The 25,019-nt window shown below is 39.3% G+C and overlaps 1 protein-coding gene across 1 annotated transcript in view; it reads left to right on the top strand.

Annotated features, from left to right (window-relative positions):
- The first annotated feature begins 573 nt into the window (after positions 1–573).
- The window catches only part of MET (MET proto-oncogene, receptor tyrosine kinase), a 69,108-nt gene continuing 44,662 nt past the window's right edge, over positions 574–25,019 (top strand). The window contains exons 1-2 of the mRNA XM_065743479.1: positions 574–1,773; positions 16,192–16,383. Coding sequence (XP_065599551.1) covers positions 574–1,773; positions 16,192–16,383 — 1,392 coding nt within the window. The remainder of the gene's footprint in view (positions 1,774–16,191; positions 16,384–25,019) is intronic.

A 25,019-nucleotide genomic window follows, 5' to 3' on the forward strand; every position in this document is an offset into this window, starting at 1 on the left:
TGCAACAGACTAAAAAAGAAGCCCAATCCCAGCTCAGATCTGTGTATTATTTAATCCCTTCTATTTCTTATTTTTGAACAGCTGTGCTAAGAACCATTCCAGCCCCTTAGGGTACTTGCCAAGTATCTTATATCCACACACTAAAGAGCTATAACTGCTTTGTATGCACTGTGCATGTCTTGAGCACTTTTGCTTTCAGCTACCTATGCACCATCTTGTTCTAAATCCTATCAGCCAGCTGTTTTAATGCCAATGAAGGAGTAGTCATCTCTCTTCTACTGTTGTACAATGCACCAAAAGTGCTTGGGAAATTTATCATCATAAAATCTTGCTGTGAATTGTTCTGAAAGCAGTGAAATGAGTACCCAGAAAGAGCAGTAATCATAGCAGTTTTTAGTACAACGCTATTAAGGACACTAAGCTAGATTATGACACTTCTTAAACTGATATAGTTCAGCTAATATTCATAGTCTAGAAACAGATTTTTGTTGATTGATAAACCCATGTTTTATTCTATGAAACATAACCTTTTTCTTTCTTTCGAATGTATTTTGACAGATAAAACCTCGGACAATGAAGCCTGTTACTGCCTATCCTTCTGGGATTATCCTATTCCTATTTGCATTACTGCAGAGAAGTCATGGACAGTGCAAAGAAGCAGCTAAAAAATCAGAGATGAACTTGAGTGTAAAATACAATCTTCCTAACTTCATCACAGAGACGCCAATTCAGAATGTAGTTTTATACAAGCATCATGTTTACATTGGAGCAGTCAACAAGATTTATGTACTAAATGAGACTCTCCAAAACATTTCTGTCTACAAGACTGGGCCTATTTTGGAAAGTCCTGACTGCGCACCGTGTGAAGACTGCAAAGATAAAGCTAATTTATCTAACAGCATATGGAAGGATAATGTGAACATGGCTCTGCTCTTAGAAACCTATTACGATGATCAGCTCATCAGCTGTGGTAGCGTGTCTGGAGGTGTCTGTCACCGTCACATCATTCCCCCTGACAACCCTGCTGACATAGAAAGTGAGGTGCACTGCATGTATTCACCACAGGTAGACGGAGAGGCAGATAATTGTCCTGACTGTGTTGTAAGCACTTTAGGAACCAAAGTTTTGGTGACCGAAAAGGACAGGTTTGTCAACTTCTTTGTTGGAAACACTGTGACATCTGCATTTCAACCTCCTCATGTACTGCATTCAATATCAGTTAGAAGGTTGAAAGAAACACAGGATGGGTTTGAATTTCTAACAGATCAGTCTTATATAGATATCCTCCCTCAGTTCCGCGACTCGTATCCCATTAAGTATGTCCACGCCTTTGAACACGATCACTTTGTCTATTTTCTGACTGTCCAGAGAGAATCTCTTGACTCCCAGACTTTTCACACTAGAATTATCCGCTTCTGCACTTTAGATTCAGAGATGCGCTCCTACATGGAAATGCCTCTTGAGTGTATTTTTACTGAAAAGCGGAGGAAGAGGTCCATTAGAAAGGAGGTATTCAACATTTTGCAAGCTGCGTATGTAAGCAAACCCGGTGCAGCTCTAGCCCATGAAATGGGCCTTGGATTGAATGATGATATTCTCTATGGTGTTTTTGCACAAAGCAAACCAGATTCCTCAGAACCAACAAACAGATCTGCTGTCTGCGCTGTCTCTGTGCGAACAATCAATGAATTCTTCAACAAGATCGTTGACAAGCAGAACATGAAATGTCTGCAGCACTTTTATGGGAAAGATAGCAAATACTGCTTGAACAGGGTAAGTGACAAATATTTGTTTTTACATTTCGGAACTCTTGGTCTCTCTTTGACTGTGCCATTGTTAAATAGCTGTCCTCACATCTTCGGTCACAGAAAGTAAGACCCTGGTGATTTCAGATTACCTAGCACAGCTGATGATTCATCCTTGTAAGAATGAGTTTCTGTAAACTGGCTGAAAATCACTGAGGTCCTTACAGTGCTAAGTATTACTGGAACTGGGGAAAAAAAAAAAGACTTTTTTTATTCTTAAGTAAATGACTACTCTGTGTTCTTGACAGTCCATACTGCAGATAAGTAGAATGTTTAGGGAATTATTTTTTTCACTATCTTAAAGAAGTCTTCATTAACATTTGTATCCATGTGCACTGAAGAGTCTCTGAAAATATCACTCATATTTTAGACTCTGTTAATGCTGAATCACTGCTCTCTTTCAAAAAAAAAAAAAAAAAAAGAAAGTGCTGGTTTGGAACATGCCACAGAGAGCCAGATTGTAATACAATTACTCATGCTTAATACATAAATGGTCCCACTGAAATCAGTTTTCTTAATGAAAGAAGTATCTATTAAAAGTGTGTCTGAGTGAGGATGCCAGTAGTCTTGGATGGTAAAAGTGGCTGCTCTGTGCACCACGTGTTAAGGTGACTGCAGAGATACTGAGGTGAAGGAAGCACAGGAATTATTTATTCCTTTCTGGTCAGTGTCTGTGCCCGTGGCAGCACTTTGTAAGGAAATACAGAATCTGAAATAGGATACTTCTAAAATTTATTTCGAAACATAAAACATTCTCACTTTGAATTATGCAGCAGGGCCTTAAATGTGCTCTCTGTGGGACTTTCTTTTCACAAATAAAAGGAAATCAGAGCTGTGAGGCAGCATGCTGCCCTCTGCCCCAGGGCAGGGCCAGAGGGGCCATGGGGAGGCTGATCAGCCCTGTGATCTGGAGCCAGGGCTGGGTCAGCATGGTAACAGCTCAGTCTGCCTTTGGGGAAGACTTGGGCTGAGGGTGGGCACCACAGGCCTCTGCTGCTCCAGTGAGACCAGCTCAGCCCGCTGCCCAACCCAGGCCATTCAGATGCCAGCTTCATTAGGAGCTGAGAGTGTCTGAAATGAAAGGGTAGAGTTAGGAGGGAGCATCTGTGGAGAAGGAGCCATCACAGAGATGCTGTGGCTTTTATCCAGTAGTGGAAATGTGCTCAGAGGCAAGGTCCAATCCAGTCAGAGCATCATCACAATGGCCTCTGCATTCGAGACTGCCTCCTTGTTGCTGTTCTCAGATCCAGGCATTGCCAGTGGATGCTGATTGCAACCACAACAGGTAGAATCATAGAATCACAAAGATTGGAAAAGATCTACAAGATCGTCCAGTCCAAACTTCCACCTATCACCAGGAGTTCTCAGTAAACCACATCCCTCAGCACAACATCCAAATGTTCCTTGAACACCTCCAGGGTCAGTGACTCCACCACCTCCCTGGGCAGCCCATTCCAGTGCCTGACCACTGTTTCAGAAAAGTAGTATTTCCTGCAACCAGCCTGAACCTCCCCTGGCACAGTGTAAGGTCATTCCCTCTAGTCCTATCACTAGTTACGTGAGAGAGGGGGACAACCCCTAGCTCACTACAACCTCCCTTCAGGTAGTTATATAGAGCAATAAGGTCTCCCTTGAGCCTCCTCTTCTCCAGGCTGAACAATCTCAGCTCCTCCAGCTTCTTCTTGTAAGACTTGTGCTCTAGAACCCTCACCAGCTTAATTGCCCTTCTCTGGACACACTTCAGGTCCTTGACGTCTCCTCTGCAGTGAGGGGCTCAAAACTGAACATGGTACTTGAAGTGCGGCCTCATCAGTGCTGAATATAGGGGGACAATTACTTCCCTGTTCCTGCTGGCAACACTATTTCTGATAAAAGCCAGGATGCTATTGGCATTTTTGGCCACCTGGGCACACTGCTGGCTCATGTTCAGCCTAGCATCAACACCAATACCCCCAGGTCTGTTTCCTCTACACAGTCTTCCAGCCACTCTACCCCAAGCCTGTAACACTGCCTGGAGTTGTTGTGGCCAAAATACAGGACCCCGCACTTGGTCCTGTTGAATCTCATCCCATTGGCTTTAGCCCGGCAATCCAGCCTGTCCAGATTGCTCCATAGGGCCTCACTACCCCCAGGCAAATTGACACTTCCAGCCTATTTGGTGTCACCTGCAAACTTACTGAGGGTGCACTCAGTGCCCTCATCCAGGACATCAATAAAGATATTGAAGAGGATAGGCCCCAGTACCAACCCCTGGGGAATAACAGTCATGACTGGTCACCAGCTGGATTTAACTCCATTCACCAGCACTCTCTGTGCCCAGCCTCCCACCTAGTTCCTTACCCAGCAAGGAGCATACTTGAGCAAGCCATAGGCTGCCAGCTTCTCCAGAAGAGTACTGTGGGAGACAGTGTGAAAGCCTTTGCTGAAGTCTAGGTAGACTATATCAACAGCCTTTCCTTCATCCACCATACAGATCACTAGATCATAGAAGGAAATCAGGTTGGTCAAGCAAGATCTGCCCTTTATGAATCCATGCTGGCTAGGCCTGATCCCCCAGTTGTCCTGCAGATGCTGTGATCTCCCTTTCAGACAGCCTGCTCCAGAACCTTGCCTGGCACTGAGGTCAGGCTGACAGGCCTGTAGTTCCTCTGAATCTCCTTAAGACCCTTCTTGTAGATGGGAATTACGTTGGCCAGCCTCTAGTCTTCTGGTACCTCTCCAGTTGACCAGGAACACTGATAGATGATGGAAAGTGGCTTAGCTATCACCTCAGCCAGTTCCCTCAGTGCTCTTGGGTGAATCTCATCTGGCCCCGTGGACTTGGAGTAGTGCAGGTGGAACAGTAGGTCTCTGACTGTTTCTTCCCAAATTGTGGGTGGTTTATTCTGCTCTCCATCCAAGACTTCCAGATCAGAGAGTAGAGTAGCCTGAGGATAACTGGCCTGACTTGATGTAGCATCTTATCCCCTTTGTGAGGAGAGGGGAGTCAATTTTCAGGAACTAAAAGCAAGAGAGCAAACATGTAGTAAGTACAGTGACATTCAATGCATCATTGCTGTCCTAATTTTTCGTTTCAGGTCTTGATATTGTTTTATTTTCACATTTCAGCTCATTTTTCACAATGAACATTGTTCTTCTCTGAAAATGCTTTTTCCCCCCTGTTCCAAGGGTATTTTATTTGTGAGCAACTGTCTTATGGCCTTTGACTTATCTCATTCTGTTTTTGCCTATAGACCTGTTTCATAAGGTGACTTTTCGTAGCAAAGTATACCATTAAAATATTGACAGAATAATTTGCCACTTTTTACATGCTGGGAAGTCCTTTCTTATTTCAAAAGCTTTTCCAGAGTCTGCTGCTGCTTTGCATATCAGAACTGAATGTCTTATACTGCAGACGGTTTATTATAGTTGCCTATTTTCAAGAAATGTCATCAGAACTCTGATTTCTGCTACATTAAATTGATAAAGGCAAAAATGTTGCTGTGATTTCCTGTGGTTCCTCTAAATGGCACAAAGACAGTCTGATTTTTTTGTTCTGATTGTTTGCTTAACGCTGAGATATCAAGATTGTCAAGCTTTGCCATTCCATTTTCTACACGTTATTCCAGAAGAATCACTAAAGCTCCAACAGAAAACATAATCAGAGCTATTTTCAGGTTTCACTTGGCCAAAAAATAGGCAAGAATTTGCCAGGCATCCTTTACATACCTGTTTTTCTGAGGTATGCAAAACAGATCTGAAAGTCTGAAGAGCAAAGGAAGGGAAGGAACAGGCAGAAGAAGGAACGTTTTTGCTTGTCAGAGCTGAACTCCCTTGATTTTGCTGGAGATCAAAACAAAACAAAATCCCAAACCTTTCAACTTCTCTTATGTCCTTTTTTGTAGATTATTAAAATGCACTTTGTAAGTCACCTTCAACTTGAAAGAAGGCTTTTATAAACTATGAGAGTTTGTCACAGTTTATTTTGGCAAAATTAAAAACTTGCTTTTTGTAATGCTGCCAAGATGATCCTCTTTTTAACACTGACAGAATGAAACCGCAGACCACTGAAGCAAGCAAAAGACACTGACCACTATGAGAGTTAGTCATAGGACAGTGAAAAGAGTCCATCAGTGAATAAGAATTACCACTAACTTCAAAATTAAAAAGAAAAAAAAGCCTTTAGCAGTGTTTCCAAGAGGCTGCTATGATATCTGATAATCTACAGTTGCAGTCTGATTGATGAAGACCATTTCATGTTATCAAAAAAATTCCAAGTAGAAAATTATACATAATTTGGTTCTACTTTGAGGTAGTCCGTCTTTCTAAGAGTCTATTCTTCAGTACAGTTGAGACAAAGGTTGCTAAAGGATGCTAGGGCTGCAAAATAAATCAGAATAAAGCAACCAAAGCATTTCCTCTACCCTATCTTCTTCTCAGATTTTGACCTTTTTTTTAAAAAAAAAAACTTATACTAATCTTGATGTGATTAATAAAATTTGTTAGCTTTCAGCCTTTTTTTCTAAATCAGTGCTATGATATGCCTGTCTTTCTGTTAGTTCTCCAGACAAATACAACCCTTACAAATTTTATAGAAGTGAATTCGAGTGTGACTCTAGAGACAGATCCAATATATGTTCTGGCTGTGGGAACTGATGATGTGCAAGGAGCCCCCTTATAAACAGCAGAGGGACTAAATGGGACCAGAGCAGGAATTGCTCACCCATGGGAAAAGTCTCAGTCAGAGCTCAGTGGGAGAATGTAGTCAGTGGACCACAAGATATAAATCCAGGCTCAACTGTGCTTCACAGTGCTCATGGAAAGCATTTTAAAATCAAAATGAAACATTTTCATTTGTGTTTAAGTGAAATACTTCAGAAGGCAAAGCCTGATCTCATTGAAGTCAGGGTTAGGAAAAGTTAATCTGTTGGTGCATCTGACTTTTATCAGATGTACTTCAGTGGAGCTGTGACCAGTTAACAATTTCCTTCAGTGAAGAGCTGGCTGTCATTTGGATGACAGAAAGGAAGAAAATGAACTGGCTTCAAATTAAAAGTAAAATGTGGAGTTGTAGTAAGGGAGTTTTCTTGTCCAAGTCAGTACAAAGATATCTGAGAGGTAGCTGCTGTGGAAGGTTTTGAATCACTGTTTAGGAATCCCCTCACCCACGAGGAGGAAACTGGATGTCAGCTTTTAGTCACTTTCAGCCCTAATGTTGGAGTGGAAGTGTACTTAGCTGAGGAGACAAATACCAATTATTTCATCTGCAGACAGAGCCCAGTAGTCTCAGCCTCTATCATGAGTTGAATGGGACTCTCCATGTGAGGAAAATGGTTTGAGTTTAGCCTTGACAATCTCAACTATATATATCAACTGTCAGAATGGAATCTTACAGTCTTTGTTTAGCTTTTCTGTGTCTGTTATTTACCAAACTACTGTGAGCACATTTCTCTAGTAACCAGTTTCAATCCCTACTGACGTCCATGGAAAAGCATCTTTGAAAATGAAATCAACTCAACAGAGTTCCTTCTAGAGGGACAGATGAGAGGCTAACATACTTCATTTACTTTCTGGGAAAAGAGAAATCACACACAGGATTTTACTACATTTCCCACAAGTGTCCTAAAGCAAGGCAAGCTGGTTGCCACTCCTGGAGAATGAAAGGCACAAAGCGATAAAAATCATATTGGAAGGACATGAATTGAAAACAGAAAACAACCAAAACAAGAGATAAAATGACAGTAAAATGAACACACGTTGATGCTTCTTTATTACTATTACATATCATGATAGATTAGTAAAATTGGGTTATGCTTATATTGTAATGGAAGAAAATAATTGCTGCCTTCTATCAGGAAACCACAGAGGCACTTATTGATCTGTTATCCTTATGGTATGTCTAGGAATATTTAATATAATAAACAGAGACAAATAACTCTTTTGAAGCCCTATAACTCTAATATCCCACACCAGTTGGCTTAAAAAAATAAAATAAAAAAGGAGGCTTAAAAATAGCACCACAATCACTCTGGTTAGAAAGGGTAGATGTGGTTTGTTTGGATAATCTCACAGTGTAGAGAAGTTTTTTGTATTGTGAGTAGAATGTGTCTAGCTTGTTCCCCTGAAAGTCAAGTACCAGGATCCATCTGATTGTTTCAATCATTTATTCTTTTTTTAAATGCTACATTAAATGGGACACAGAGCTCTGTTTGGGTGTGAAGCATGCTCCGAGCCATACAGTTTTTGTGCAAGCTGGGTTCTGACTTCTCAGAAGGATAAATGAGGAGCAACTTGGTCATGAGCAACACACACTGACACCCTTTAAAACAGGCTTAAATCATGTTAGTAAGATGATGGGCTGCGTCCATGTTCCTGCTCTGAACTCACTGCCTGTCTGCTGAAAGTCCAGGAAATACCCCATCAGTGTCCCTTGAGTCCTGTGTAGCACAAAGTGGGTGCTTTGCAAGGGGTGCTTGCCCCCCCAAGTCCCTCCAGCGTTAGGTACAGTGCCACCTACCCACTCAGTCTTGCAAGGCATGCCTGGGGAAAATCTGATGGCTGCAGGAACAGGCTGAATTGCACAAAAGAAGCAGCTAGGTGCGGCCATGGTTATTTCAGGCTGGTCTAGATTCATCAGAGTCATAAACCACTGAGATGAGGGCTATTCTGGCCCTGGGATTGCCCAGGGACACCGACACAAGAGAGTTCCCTAGAAAAAGGCAAGGCAAGGAAAAAAGGAGGTCAAGGACCTTCTGTGGAAAGTACTGTGCTGCCCTGAGTTGTAGACGTCTGCAGACTCTTCAAAGCCACAGCATATATGGGGACTGGGGGCTGACCTGTTAATCTAAGTGTTGATAAACTACAGAGTTTTCCATCTCCTGATCTCCTGTTAAGGACCTGTCTCTGGCTCCCAGTTCTGCTGCTTGGTATTTTATCATCTTCTTGTTGAAAGCTGAATTTCTCTGTGAAAAAGTGGTATCTGTTAACCTACCATTTTCTGTAAAGGGCACTGCTTTATCATCCAGAGTTACTAGTAATGTTCAATTTCCAGAGTTTTTAATCAAATTCTTCCACCAAAGGCAGGGTTCCCTGTTGGATATTAGTGTGGGAGAGTGATAGTGCTGCATTTCTCTGGAATTTCACAGAAATCATTTCAAGCAGAAAATGTTTTTAATTGTTCACATAGATGTCTGGATATTCTGATCATGTGTTTTTTTATTCCTTGGAGTTTGTGAAACCCTTTAAACTCTAAAAACTGGAGTTGGACGTAGAATAATTTTCTGTTTTCCTTTGTAACTCTGAAAAAATGTGAAAAACTTTACAGTCCCACAAGAAGTCTGCAAAATTTAGACTAGTAGGCATGCGGCACTAAGTAACTCATTGGAGATGTAGTATTCAGATCTAAGTCTATTTTCCTGGGTGCAAAGCAAATTCCAAGGTTCCTTTGTTCCACTTTAAGTTCCTATCTAGACTGCAGAGGAGTGGTTTGCAATGGGACCCTGTCAGCCCCTACTGAGAGAGCTGATTGGGTTCCTTTGTATACAAAGCATGTTCCAGAAAAGAGGAAGCTGATTCTGCAGCACAATGTGCATATCTACTAAGTCTTGGATTTATCCCACCTGGCTTTGATAGTTAGCTGAGACATCTAAGTCAGGAATGAATTTCCCTCAGCTTCTGCTGCCAAATGATGAAGAAGCATATCCAGAGGGCATCCATCTCAGATACGAGAGCTTTGTAAGAGTCTAACAAGCTTTCAGCCTTCCATTTCTGCACATCTATGAAAGACACTTTTTTATCCTGTATGCATTTAAGAACAAAAACCCTGACAAAGCAGACATCTGCCTTTCAGCTCCCTCAGCACCACCCTTACCTCAGCACTTTCTCTGCTCACAGTTTGATCTGACTCAGGACCGTATATTGCTATCACCTTCACTATTGCTCACTAAAGCAACAGTAGGCAATTAGTATCCAGGAGACTGTTGTGTCACTTGGTCTTCCTTGGTTAAGAACTTAGACAAATTTTCCATCAGAGTGGAATTACTCCTGATTTCCATAGACACAAGTAAAATCAGAGTAAAATTCCATATTAAATTAAAAAAAAATACTGCAAAGGGACAAAAACCATTGAATAAATGGCTCAGAAAGCAAAAGCAAGTCACAAAGAAATATTAGTTCTATTGGATATGCAGTGAGTTGATACAATGATAAGTTAGGGGAGGAATGATCCTAGGGGAAGTGATAATGAGAGCTTCATTTTCTCAAGGCATACGCAACTCTTCTTTTATACACTGACTACAGATTAGGGCCAATTGTACGGTTTTCTACTTTCTGGACTCCTGTCTATCCCACACATCTCTTGTACCACTGTTTTGGCTGCAAGTGCAGTTGTTGAGCAATATTCTCTTGGAACAAGAGTCTCTACACTCAGCATTATTTTAGAATATTTGGTCTACATGAAATTCTGCTTTTCTGCATCATCACAGGTTCCACATAAACAAGGATTTCTATGAAAAAGGTGCACCTAATGTACTGTATAAATATGTATCTAAACTGTTTATAGCAACAGCTCCTATTTATTTATTCACTATCTGTAATTAGTCAGCACCTCTCATTTGATAATCTGTATACTGAGTTAAATGTTAAATTAATGTAAAGGAAATAAGGAAAATGCGAAGATTACTTAGGTCCATTTTATCTCCCAAATCAATAAGATTTACTTAGTGCTAATGCACTAACCGAATTATGAGAACTAATGCAGCACTGTTCAATGACAAAAGCAAATAACTCTTTGAATGATCTTGACAATAGAACATATAATCATCTTAATTTGTATTAACTAATTACATTTAACGTGGATGTCTTTTTACCTTATTACCTTAAGTGGAGCACCACTACAGTAAACTCATTCCCCTCCTCGTTTAACAGTGAAGTAGATCAAGGCAACAAGTATAGGAGTTAGTGGGTTGATATTACGTAAAATTTTACTTCAGTAGAATTCTTTAAAGATTTCTCTTTTTCTGGGAGTCATAAACATTTGCACAATCCTTCATTTGACTTATGTGAGTTCCAGATCAAATTGTGGAAGCTCTAAGTGTACCTTAAAGATCTTTCAGTAATTCCCTCTAAATTTTTCTTTCTTTTGGAACAAGTACAGTTTTGAAGGGTTAGTTTCCTATGTAACTGAGACCATGTCAGGCAATAGTAACACATAGTATTGGCCACTGCATAATTACCATTGCTTGACAGTTTCTATCTTGATTTTTCTTCATGTCTCATACTTTGCAGTTAAGATTTGAAATTTTATTCTCAGAAAGGGAACATACTTCCCAGGTATTTTATTTAAAAAAAAACAACAAAAATAAATAAAAACTCGAATCACATTCATATACATGAGGAATAATAGAAAAAAAGAGGAAGGAAGAGGAAAACAATTCTTTGTTTAAAACAAAAAGAGGAAAAAGCTCTTTTTCCATGCAAAGCTAAGTTTCAGTGCCCCTGCAGAAGTTCTTAGAAACAGAAGAACCCTGTTCAGTTGCTTACAAAAAATAAATGTCTGTAATTTTTCTTTATATAATCACTGATTGTGTTCATAATCATGTTCAAAGAACTGAAACAATTGTGTACAGTATGGAAAACAAATGTGCCCAATCCTTTTTAGAATTGCTAGTTTCAATTCGCAATTTCACAAATTTTTGTTCCTGCAAATTGTAGAGGAAAAAAATACTCCTCCATGGGATCAGTGCAGAAAGTTACTTATATATGTCTTATTTTCTCCCTTGTGTTTTATTCACTCTGATCAGCTATGGTGTGAAACTACATGGGAAAGGAGAAAGGAGACTGTTCCTTTGCAAAGAGAACTGACAGAAAAAGGCACAGAATGAACAGGGTCCATAAACCTGCCGGAGGCCCGTAAGGTTGTCCTGGTTATTTTTCTCCTCACCTCATTTTGTCAAGGAGTTATAAGAACGAGGACTTAGTAGTCTTCCCTAACTGAGTTTATAATTAAATAGACTGGAATATGACATTTGGGAAGATTTATGAGGTTTGTGAAATCCGAGGAGTAATTCTTTTCAAAGATAATAACAATAGGCAGGCCAGGCTCATAATGTACCTCACATTTTTTAACTTGGGGATGGAAAAGAGATGGTACAAGTTCTAAATCAAGCCCTTTAATAGGCTTCCAGTACGATGCTTATCAAGTCACTCATCCTTTTCAGACAATTTCTTGGCTTCACTGATGTTACTGTTGCCAGAATTTTACTTCTTGTCTTTCATATGGAAGGATGCAGTGATCAAATGCATTTCTCACCTGGAGAGAGATGTTGTACACTACCCAAAAAATATGGATGCATTACAGAACAGCAAAACTTTGTTGGCTAGAAACACTCAAGAAAACTGAGAGAGGAAAATCTGATGAGGTTCTTTTGTCTTCCTCACAGTTACTGTTGCTGTTCAGTCTGTTATACACATAAGTTCTTCACAATTGTGTATCCGTGCATAAGAGAATGCACTTGTGAAAACTGGAGTTTATTCATCTTGATTCACTGACCTCCACAGCAGAAGAGATAAGAAACTATTCTGGTGATTGCCTAAATGTCTTCATATGTTGTTTTGATTTTAAATTGGCTTGGGAATCAATTTGTTATGTAGAATCATCTATTCATTTCCTTTATAGCAGTTGTTCATTGAAAATGGATTTTGTCATTTTCAGATATCAAGCTCCAGCTCAGGCAGCAGTAGCTCCTTTCTCCATGATCCACATTAGGCTGTAGAAATGCTCAACAGAGAAATGCTTTAGGCACTTTTGAGTACCCAATACCCTTTCTGGAGACCTCAGGACCTTATAGCATGAAACTAAAGCTGATATTAGTAATTTGATTCCTGAGAGCCAAGAAGTGAAAAGTCATATAAACTAACCAAAAGGAAATGAGACTTCCACCTATTTCCAATGTACTTGAATTACCCTTCATAACTTTAGTATCTTACAACTGATACTAGTAAATCTCATTACTTTCAGTCCATTTCTTCAATTTGTCAAATTAAAGTTAAATTTTAATGATGTACTCCAAATTGCTTGCAAAACATTATGAGATGTTCTGCAGTGATGAAGTCATTAATTTCTAGTTTATTCAAGACCTTAAGCATCAGATCAAGACATAACATCACTACCTAATTGAGTGCTGCACTTAAACAAGAAGAGAGGTTTTGGCCATCTCTAGAAAGACCAGCCTGGAGAAATGCTTACTGAACTGTTTCTCCAAATAACATTGCTACAAATGTCAGAAATGCTCACAAAAAATCTAAACTTTTTGGGACTTTTCATCCCCGAGTCTAGCTATTTAGACTAGGTACAAGACACTGACTTACCTGGGTACTTTTTCAAGGGTTTTTGAGTGGTTTTAAGATGATCTCCATGCTTTACACTTTCAGTTTCACATGCGCAGCTCTGTCCAAAATATTATTTTTAAGTCTAATCATGGTGTGTAAATCATCAGTTAACTGCCAAACAGCAAGTGCTTCTGATAGCCCAGCTCAAAGATTTCTAGCAACTTCTTCAATGTGTTTGTCTTCCCTGGACCAAAACCAGGGTAAATCCTGAAACATCAAAACTTCCCCTATGAACAAGTAAGATAGAATGTGCTATCTCTTACCCTTCTGGATATGGACAAAAGACAGGACTTGCCTGCACCTTGTTGCATTCCAGTGGCACACCTACATTAGCCCTCGCTATGATCTATGTGCAATTGGCACTTCTCACCACACAAGAGAGGCAGCGTAGCCCAACCCAAGTACTTAACGCGTGCTCTAATCGTCCATTTCAATATTTGTGTGATTTGTCACTGGAACTTGGCATAATATCCCAAGTGCCTCATCTGACATCAGTTATTTTTCCACATTGACAGCCAAGAGGATACTTATGTGTACACTGTGAAAAAGTGAGAGAGAGGGAGAGATTCAATCTTCAAAGAGTTAATTTAAAGCAGCTTATTCACTGAGGTTTTCTGTGTTATCAATCTTTCAATAATTTTCTAAGTATCCTTTTAATCTCTCTATTTCTACCCAAGGATCAAAGTGTTGGTATTTTCTGAACAGCTAACCTTAAGTTGTGGTTGATCCATGAAGCGCCAGGTTTCGTAAGAGAGCCATATGTGGAATAGTCCGAAGGTCCTTGGGCAGATACCCAAAATTACAACATCTCTGAGGAAGGCTGAACTGACTTTGTGGCTGAACTGACTTCAGGGAGGCTAGGAAAGGTGTCAAGGCAAGTAGGAAAATCTAGCTACTTCTTAAAATGAACTTGAACAGAACTTCAGAAGGACATTCAAATATGTTGAGACGAGCAAACTGGAGAAAGTTCTTTTTTAAGCACAGAAACACTGTCCCCAAAGTTGTTTTTTGCTCATGGAAGGAAAGGAATTACAGCAAAGAGTAGAGGTCCCAAGGTGAGGGAGGGTAAACTCAGAAACATGCGTTATTTCAAACAACATGAAAAGTGCACATCTTTCTGCAGTTGAACTGCTCATACTCATTGTATGAGTAATCTTTGCACAGATGTTTCAGAAAATTTTTTCAACTGGATAGGATATGAGTGCAAAAGAACAAAGCTTTTAGCTTGTTTGGTGGCCAAAACAAATAGTAGAATTTATCTATTGTTGATGATTTCACCGTGTCAAATACTGGGTTAAAAATACGTATTCAGTGAATGTTCAGTGTGCTTAAATGCAAAGTATAAGCTGACTTCCTAACATACACTGACACTTAAAATCAAAGCTGATAGAGAAAACACTCTAGCGTGTGGATAACCAAACTGTGAAGTGACTGCTGTATCAGATATAATCTGGACGCCCTCTTTCTCTGTCATTAGATTGTGTATAGAGATTTCAGGTGCACTTGTTTGATCTTAGGCAGTGTTTTACATAAATGATACAGTAAAAAGGCAGGACACCTGGAGAAAAGCTGGCTCTACCGCTGAAAGCAACTTCCAAGGATTCACCTGCCACTGCTGTTGCTGGGCACAGTTCAGAAATACAACAATTCAACTGCAAAGGACAGAGCTGTTATATTGATCAGTTTGCTAGTAGCATTATCAATGCACTGCGGGTTTTTTTTTTCCAGAATTCACCAGTGTTTAGCCAACAAGAAATTCTGGGTTGTTTTCTTTTTCATAATACTTTGATATGTAGAAATATCCAAATCAAGAAAATATGAAAATAAAATTTTACTCCCACTTGTACTTGAAGTATCCAAATCTATTGAGTTTAATGGAAAGACTCTGTCTTTAAAAGGCTTAATTCAAGCTTTTAAAGGATCTTAAAAACATGTTTGTAAGTCCAAATCAATACAAAATCAGGAAAAACCTAGCTCAGTATTGATTTTGACAGAGGAAATCATCATAAGATCCTTTATAATCTTCCTACATGTTTATTCATAAAGTATGCTACACTGGGAAGACACTAGATGACTTCCAAACTTAAACTAGTTAGAGATCCTTCAGGGAGTTCCTGGTTATTGTACAAATTCACCTAAACAGATGATGTAGTATCAATAGTAATGGAATTTTCAGTTAACAGATTACTATTGAGTTATCAGAACAGCAGGTTATATTCTTTTCTAGACAAGCCTTAAAGAGTACTGTTCAAGATGTTTTCCAGTGAAAATTAAAAACATGTATTCTCTATTGCCAAACTGCAAGTAGAAAATCCTGCAAAGACATCATTATAGTTCACTCAAGACTTAGAGATTGGACAAAATAGTGCATAAGCAATCAATGATCAATATGACAGCCTAAATAATTATAAAAATCTGGCTTCAACCTCATTTTCATTAAAATACACAATCAGAAACATATTTTTCCTGCTTTATCTCCTTCTTCTTTCTCCATCTTTTACTTTTCTGCCTTATTACTGAAATAAATGTGGAGAAAAATAGAACAGAAATAAGAAAAGTGTTGGAAAATCTTATTTTAATGCAGAAAAAGTGGGGGAAAATGTTTTTTAGAGAATTATTTTCTAGGAATCAGTGATTTAGAAACAAATGTGTTATTGGTCAAGCTCTGCAGTCAAAGAATTCATAGAGCCCAGGTGAAGTAGCATTATGGAATTCACTAGGAGAAGGGATACTTTGATACGTGTTCTTATACACATATTATCTGGTTAAATAAAGATCCTATGATCTTCTTTCTAACAGACAGAATGAAAAAGTTAAAATAAATAAATAAATGAAACATTCCCATAATGTTAAGAAGTCATTGCCTTCCTCAAGGAACATCATAACTGATGAAGCAATTAAGTTTGAAACGTTTTAAAATACTTTTGGTCAAATGCATTTGTGCTAAATGACTTCACTCTGACAAAGATCTATTCTTACTCATAAAGACAGTACTCATCTGTACTTCATTTTCTAACAGGCTTTTTCAAGAAATGCTTCATACTGCAGAGCACAAGATGATGAATACCGCTTAGAAGTTACGACTCCTTTGCAGAGGGTTGACTTGTTCATGGGCCAGTTCAACAACATCCTGTTAACTTCAGTATCCATCTTCACCAAAGGGAACCTTACCATTGCCAATCTGGGAACATCAGAGGGACGCTTCATGCAGGTAAATATTACTTTCACGTTAAAAAAACACTCCAGAGTTTTGCAGAGCAGGGAAAAGTGAGGACCAGTGTTATCCAGATTAAGAGGGTGTTAGAAAATTCAAATTGCTGAGCAAAATAGAGCCTCTGGAACATAAACAAAGCATCTAATGGAGCATTCAGCAATTTAAATATACACATGGGATTTGTGGTTTGGAGCAGTGGTTCTGGAGCAAATTCCACCACAATCTCCAATTAGTCCATCTGGTTAAATCCAGAGAACTGTTTTGGTCCATACAGACTAGATTTCTTTCAAAGGAAAATGAACTGAACTTTCTGTCCTGCATACATACTGAATATGCTCTAACACCAGCTGGAGGCAGAAAGTTCTAAAAGAATGACTGATTCTTCAAACTGTTCCAGACATGTGCTTCATATGGTCATTTGATCTAGAAGATCAGATTAAACCTAACTTGAAATAAAATGCCCCGACAGCTTATTGTGCAGAAACAGGAACACTAGTTGCTTCTAGATACTGATCCACTTTTATGGCACCAAATTACTTGCTATTGTACCCATATGAGATTATGACTCACAGCTGAAGAACTGAGATTAACTTCTTCCCCTACGTGCTTAGAAGTATCTCTGATTGCATCTTAGATTTTACAAGTCATTCTCTTCACACTGTTCTTTTAGACAGCATTTCTTTCTGCCCTAAAAGAGTTTTTCCATAATAAGGGGTAAATTACACTCCTGAATTCTGTCTCCCTCCACTGAGTGCATAACTGATCTAGGTAGGTAGACTCATCTGCATGCCTTCTTTGTAGTTGAATAATGAAATAAGTCTAACTCATAGGGGCAACAGACTTTTTGAAGTTTGCCAGTCACACATAAGAAGAAAAAATACTTTGAAAGCAGTGAGGGCTGCCTCTATCTACCCATCTTACTTCAAGCACTGTTAACCTGCAGTGACCACCTTGGAGAGCCTGGCTTCCGGAGTTGCCACAGGATCCAGCCTGGGCGTGTATGTCAGCCTAGATCCCTCTTGTACCTAAGTATCTGTGTCCTTTTCACTCTGACAGTGTTACTTTGTCCTGAACTGTTGGCAGCCCTCTGGGCTGGTGAGTCATCAAAGATAGTACAGTTACCCATAACCATTGTTAAATTACACCGAATAAGAAGGCCATCAGGAGCTGCTGGGCCCTTCCAGCTTTTGCATTCTGGCAACTTTCCATTAGAAAACACTTGGGCACTGCACCTTCTTATAAGAATCTTTGTAGGGTATAAGTCATCAGATAAGTCTAAATAACACGCTTTCTTTCTTCTCTCCCCTCCCCTCATTCTCTGTCCTTACTATGTCCAGGAGGCAGATTTGCACACGTCTCCAGTATTTGTTAACCCACAGCAGGCACCTATTTTGGCCAAAGGGAAGCCTATACCCCGACTTCTGCCTTCTGCACAGTCTGGATGCAGAACCCATCCCATACTGCACAGTCTGTAGTGATCCCGCAAAGATGGAGGTCAAAGTAATTTTCCACAAAGGACAGGTGGAAAACAGGAGAAAATCAGAGCAAATTACATTTCTCCTTTCCCTCTAACAGATAGGAATTTAACAAAATGTTCAGTGACAGCCCTGCCAGTTTTGCCTGAACTTCCTTTGACAGCCTCGTTATCTGTAAGCTGCAGGAAGTCTTAAGGCAGGAAAGGCAAATGCTAAGAGCTACGCAGTAAGCACAGGAGCAACCTACACTCTGCTCTTAAACATAGATACTGGTTCACACAGCGAACATGAGCAATTTGTTTAACCTTTCCAAAGCCATTTCCCTATCTAAAAAATACAGTTAGTAACAAGCACTATCTTACTCACTGCATTTGTTTTTGGCTGTCACAAAGCTTTTAGGGAGCTTTGGTGGAAAGCACAAGCCAGCATTATTTTTATTTGCAGGATTCCTTGAATTATTCATTCAAGTCCTGAACCACGCATTTCATTCAGACGTTTACCCAAATCATGGAACAATTAAAATATTTCCAGAATACATTTCCCATTCCAGGTTCAGCAGTAGATCAAAAGAAAGGCTATTGTGTAAACTGCATATTGTCATTAGCAGAAATATTCTCATCGTTGAATTAGATTGGCTTGAGTTACAGAGGGAAATCATCACTGGTCTTATATTGTAATAAGAAGGAGCTCTTTCCTTGTGAGTTTGGCGTGACCAGCAGAAGAATAAGCATACTAACTAGCTTTAATGACACCAGCTCCAAATAAAATGCTTATTGTTGTTGTGTTGGTTTTTTTTTTCCCTTTAAATGGTCTTGGAAGGAGTAGTATGTCACTAGGATACAGAAGATGTGTCTTTTTGCAGAATGTAATGTTCACTTCCATTAAATCTTTTATTTCTTTAACACTTCCAGTTATCAAGGAAGTGCTTTCAAGCATGTTCATCAGCAAACGCCCAACAAAAGCAGATTTTCAGTGTTTCTATGGAAATATTGCTATTAACTGCAATGAAATTGAACTAGTTAAATATCGAGATATTAAACTAACACTGAAGTAAAATGGATTAAAAAGTCAGAATATTCATCAAAGCAATATCCCCAGTCACTTCCCCATATTTTTTAGCAAAGAAATTTAACTGCTCTTTTTTGTTTCATTCACAAAGCTGCTGTAATGTTTTGCATGAGATCCTCTGTTTTTTTCCCTTATTGCACGCCTACCTTTTGCACAGTGCATCATTTGCACTAATATTTTTAGCTCTTTGAACAGGAAAATGTTGGATTTTCTTGTGCAAACTGATTGTAACTTGCATCTATTCAGAGCTGACCTTACCTGTTCAGAGACTGATTTACTTTCAGAGAAAATGAGTTGCATGGTTCCATCTACCAGGAAACCTGTTTATAAAACAGACTATGTTGTATTAATATCTTCATAATATATTTTCAAGTAACTATCTAAAAGAAGAAGAAAAAATATGTATTCAAATATAAATTTCTTCTAATGAATGCAGTTCACCTTGTATTTAGAACCTCTTTGAAGTACTAAATCTCAAGTCTGTGTTTAGACAATTTAGTCTGTGGCATAGACTTCAGCACTAGCAGTTATCCATGAGATTAGAAGAAATAGTTGCACAGTAGCTCTGTCTGCAGACTGCACTCATAGTGCAATAGCAAGCTACAGATAATCAAGAAAACATTATTTGAAAGTTTCTCACATTCACCTGGCTTAATCAGTAGTCAACCATTATGTTTGATCAGTAGTGAAATTTGATCCTCCTTTTCTTTCTCTGATTTTTCTTGGAGTCTATCTTTTGAGCGTTCTTCTCATCACTTTTTTTCTTTCTACCCACATCTCACCTCTGAGTCTGTTTCCATCTCCATTCTTACTTCACTGTTAACCATGAACTTAAAGCACAGCACTTCTGCAAAGATCGGGAGAAAGTTTAATATATAGTTTCTGAGAACACATTTTTTTTCTTCTGTAGTTGATGGCTAGCTGATTTTAGGTTTTTGATGTATTTAGAGCCAGATCACATTACATCTTTACAAGTGACACCGCTGCAGCTTATGGCTGTGCTAATGACCCAGCATTTATCAGAGAATAGCCTGTATTTTGCTTCTTTAAAAAAAGCATCAAAGGAGCCAAAAATAATGGGATTGAAAAAGCAGCTATGCCTTATCCAGTCAGCAAATAGTCACCTGTTGTTTTCTGCTTGTGCTTTTATTTAGATTAAATTCAATTATGCTCTTTAACAGCTCTGGAACACTGATACTGGTAAGGAAATGCAGCCTCCTTCACTAGATGTATATTTTTTCAGCCAAAATCTAAAACTAAAATCAAATTGATCTAGATGGTCCAAACACAGAAGATTCATGAGTTCTTCTAAGGAAGATAATTGGGGCCGGAAGGTGAATTCCAAAGCTCTCCCAGAGCATAATTGCAGCCCATTGACATACTGAGCATGTTTTAGCCCCATCAGAAACATGAAATTTTTATTTGGCCATGAATAGATTGGAGTTTGTAGTTTACTAAATATTGTGGAGTTTCTGTTACAACACAGAGCAGTAATTTTTCTAAGACAGCTGACACACATGAGACGGATAAGAAAAATGGTTTTACTTCCTTCCTAAGCTGGAGCCTGACAACAAGCTTTTTTTCTCCCTCCTTTTTTTTCCTCTTGAGAAGTTGCAGCTGTTTCGACCTTTCTTATTGTGCTTGTTTTCAGAGTGTGACTGGGAACAGAGGCTGAAAGTACAGCTGTTGGGTGCAAAGTGAATCAGGTATTTCACAGTGGTTATTTGATTAGAAAACAGCACACAGTCACACTACCATAGCTGTGGAATCAGATTTACAGCTGATATAAACCAGTCTTACTCCCCTTGAATTAAGGAAATTACAGTAAGCATACTTTCATAACTGGAAAAAACACATTTATTACCAGTCAGTATTCCAGGGAAATTATAGTTTGTCACAATATATATGCAAATAAGACCCATACTATATTAAGATTAAACACCTTGTAGTTTTGGTCAGCTCCAAGGTGAAGCATTTATATTTTTTTCCCTGAAATTTTGCATTACTTCTGAGAGCAAGTTTTGAGTAATGAAGAAAAGAGCAAAGAGTAATGAAGTAAAGAGCAAAGTTCTTCAGGAAAGGGAAATCTCTGATAGCTCTGGGAGAGTGGGATATGGGAAAGCTCTAAAAGATCCTGAAAAGCTCACATTCAGTTTGGCCTTAACAATGAACAAGAGGCTGATACCTCTGGTGAATGCAGAAGCTGGGTTTCAGTGTAACACTCTTTGGAAGCAGAGCACTGCATATGCTCCACGCACCTGAAGCTGACATCACTGAGGTCAAACTCAAGCAAATGCACTGCTTGTTGGTTCCCTGCTTCAGGAAGAGGGATAGAGAAGTTTTCACTGTAAGCTTTACAACTGCTATGAGTAACCACTCTCTTTAGGTGCAATTTTGGCAGCAGCATAATATCACCTAGGGACCTCCTGACTATTGGGGTTAAACTCAGTGCAGAGTGGGGCAGCACTGGGCTATGCATAGAGTAAGGATCTCCTGCAGGTGTTCTCTTACCTCTGTGGGACAGTAGGATATCAAGCCTACTGTTCCCGGGAGTAAGACTGTCTTCCCATGGGTTTACATACACCCTGAAATGCAGTCAGTCCCTCATTGGCTGCAGTCCTGTTCAGTCTAGTTGGATATGAGCCAGGGCTAGCTGAGAAGCCAAGCATTGGCAAGGCATGGTCACACACTGTCACGTCTGAGCAGCTTCTGCTCTGAATATGGCTTGGGGCATGAGAACCAAAACACGCTAGCATAGATAGTCTTTGCTGGCATAGAGAACATCCTTCACAACAAGCCACTCAACCCTCCTTGGGGCCTCTCTGCACTTGTTTGACACAAGACAATAACAAATAGGAAGCTTTTTTTCTAGGGACACATTACATCTCAGTATTTTTAGCCAGATTTTTCAGCTAAGAAAGAATGTGTGGGGTTTGAATGAAGATTTGAGAACAGATACGGGAGATGTATGAGGCAAGTAAAAGGACAAACCAATATTTCCCCCTGTACTCTCCTGTGTCTGGTACTCAGTGGCCCAGAGATTTCCTGAGCTGGAAATTGCACTCGTGCCTGGTGTTTAATAGTCCTTAATAGTCTTTTAATAGTCCATAAAGGAATTCTTTTCCATTAATTCTGCTTATTGGTTTTTGAATTTATAAGTTGCTTTGCCCTCTATGGTATCCTGTGACAATGACATTATGCTTTGAATGATGAAGAGATTCCTTTGGGATTTCCTTCATCTGCTGCCTTATTTTTTCATTTGCTGCACCCCATTCTGCATGATGAAGAATAGGAGCTCAGCTCATGCAGATCAATGGTTTGGGAAATTTTCACGTGCAGAGCAGAAGTCTGTTGGCTTTCATATCCAAGTGCAGAACACTTGACAGTCACATTCATTTCCCGGGAATACTTTTGATTAAAAACAAACACCACCACCAAACTATAACACACACATCTCATTTCCCTGAAAAGAGAAAAATCAGTATGTGTCATAGCTGCTTTCGTAGATTACATGCCAAGCAACACAATGCATGTTACAGAAATGAGTATAGAAAAATTAATCACATCTGCTTTTTATTTGGAACTGCACTCAGCACTTGGAAAATTGTGTCCCAGAATTCAGCAAGAGAGCCAGGCATTCAGCACTACTCTCCTCTTGTAAACAGTAAAATGGCAAACCTTTGCTGCTTCAGGAATTGAGGCTCAAAGCCATGGTGGCTATAAGGAAAATAGTTGGATACAGAGCAAGGGAGCACAGAGCTTTGCATCTTTCAGCACAGTTATTCAACTCGTCTATACTATGGCACAACAGAAGCTGCTTTCACCATCTGGCTGGTCAAATTTCTTTTGACGAAATTCCCTTCCTCCTAGATAAATATTGTAATAAAACCCACTAGTGTAAGTGACAAGCCTTGTTGGAAGCAAGTGCAAGGAGGTCACAAATGCACGAGCATGAACATTCAATTGGGCAAAGCCGGGAGGAAGAAGGAGGGATGAGATACGAGCAGCCATTGCAAAAGCTGTCCTACTCAGTGCTCACTCCTGTCCTGCCATTCTGGACCAGAAATTCACCTGGCTTTTCAATACTGTCCATCTGGAGTGTTCAAGCTAAATGCAAAATGTGCATGCGTGCATTTATAAGAATATGAATTGTTGCAAAACTTTCTGTCATTTTTCAGCCAGCAGAAATCTGTGGCATAATCTATGAAGGTGATGCTTCCATACCTACATATAAACTTTCGACAGTTTTTTCTGTGGTAAAGAGAGTATCTTGAAGATCTTAGAACAAAATATGAAATAGTGCATAATGCAAAAACTGTACAGTCAAATTAACATGAACTCCTGCTGACGAATAAATGTTTAAGGAGCATGCCTGTTTTAATACTCCATTTGAATAGAGAAGCCTGCACCCTTCAGGGATGATCTATTGTACTCTCCATGGATTAGGATGATATACAGCATTTAGAGAGCTGCATATGTACCCTTCACAAGGTTTTGGCACATATCCTGAGGCATTTGAGGCATTACAATAAAGTTAACCCCAAGCCTATCTATGCTGGCCTCCACCTGCCAGACATCTAGGCAGAAAATAACATGATACTTAGATGTGATTCCTTTAAGACAGTTTCTCATTTTTGCAGAAGATATTTCACCATGCACACAGTAACATTTGTAATTCAATCCTGCTGACCAGCACAACTGAGCATCAGAATGATTTTTTTTCAAAGCCAATGCATGCTGTTTTTCAACTCAAATTATTACAGTCTTAATTTGCCATATAATCCATAAATTAACGTAGAGTTGAGTCTTCTGCCTTAACATTAATGCTCACTGATGGTAATAAAAGAATATTTAAATGAATAACTTTGATGTTTGTAGACGTAAGTGATCGCTGGCTTCCAGTATAAAGGATATATTAAATAATATATTAGTTGATTAATTAATAAACCATTGACCCTTCTCGTTGTGGAAGTATGTAGAGCTACATGCAAGGATGACATACCTTTTTGTGTTTCTCTTAAAGAGAGAGACATAAATATTGTTTTTGCTTTAAGAAGGAGGTCTAGGGTTGTAGCCACTAACTAGGAGTGTGCTGCTTAGGGTGTTTTTTATAAGAGCATCAGGGCAGCTGCATGGGTTCAAACAAATGGTCCATCTAGTTCAGGGCTCTACCTCCAGTCATGGTGACAAAGGAGCACCTAGAGAGCAGGGCATCATGTGTAATCCCTTCTACTTCAAGCCTCCAGCTATGTTCGGTTCTTCAGTTCTGGGTAGCTCCTGAGCTGAAAAATTGGGTTTTGTCTGTTTAGCTTTTCCCATGTACAAGTGGAATTTCCCTTTAAGTGTGCATTACTTTTGCATTTACACCCTTTGGCAAGCAGTCCCGCGAGTTTGTCATATATTGACAGGAAGTCTTCCTCTTTTGTTTATTTTGAACCTGACTCTCACTTTTGACTTTTGATGGTATTTATTTCTTCAATTGGAAGGGATTAAATGGTCAATCCCTACCCACCATCTCCTTGCCACTCAGGATCCTGTGTGTCTTTTTCATATCCCACACTCAAAGTCAGTGATTCTATATTTAATCTACTCAGTTATTTTTTATTTCAGCCTCTTGATCACCTTTGTTACTTTTCTCTGAACCTTTTCCCATTTTAATATATTCTCTTTGTTATGAAGCCACCAGAACTGCACAGAGTTCGAGGATTGGGACAGTCATGGATTCATATGAAATAAGGATCTTTCCCGATTTGTTCTTTAATCCTTCTCTAATAATGTCCAAGTTTGTGGGTTTTTTTGGTTTTTTTTCTTTGTCTTCTATTGAGCAGAGACATGATATTTTCCTGGAACTATCTATCATGTATCACTTTAAATTTATCTTCTTTGTTCTGTTTCACCTGCCATTTTATTGCCTTGACATGCTGCCTTGTAAAATCCTTCTGCCATCCTTCATAGTCTGTCCTCATCCTTATCACCTTGAAGGCTTTCGGATCTTCAGCAAACTTTGTTGCTGAACTGCTCACGCACTTCTCAAACCCATTTATGCATATATTAAACAGCACAGACTCTTGCAGAACACCCCTGGTGACT

Source organism: Cyrtonyx montezumae, unplaced genomic scaffold, assembly GCF_038088225.1.
Source record: "Cyrtonyx montezumae isolate F1298 unplaced genomic scaffold, pur_monq_1.0 scaffold_3, whole genome shotgun sequence".
NCBI classification, from domain to species: Eukaryota; Metazoa; Chordata; class Aves; order Galliformes; family Odontophoridae; genus Cyrtonyx; species Cyrtonyx montezumae.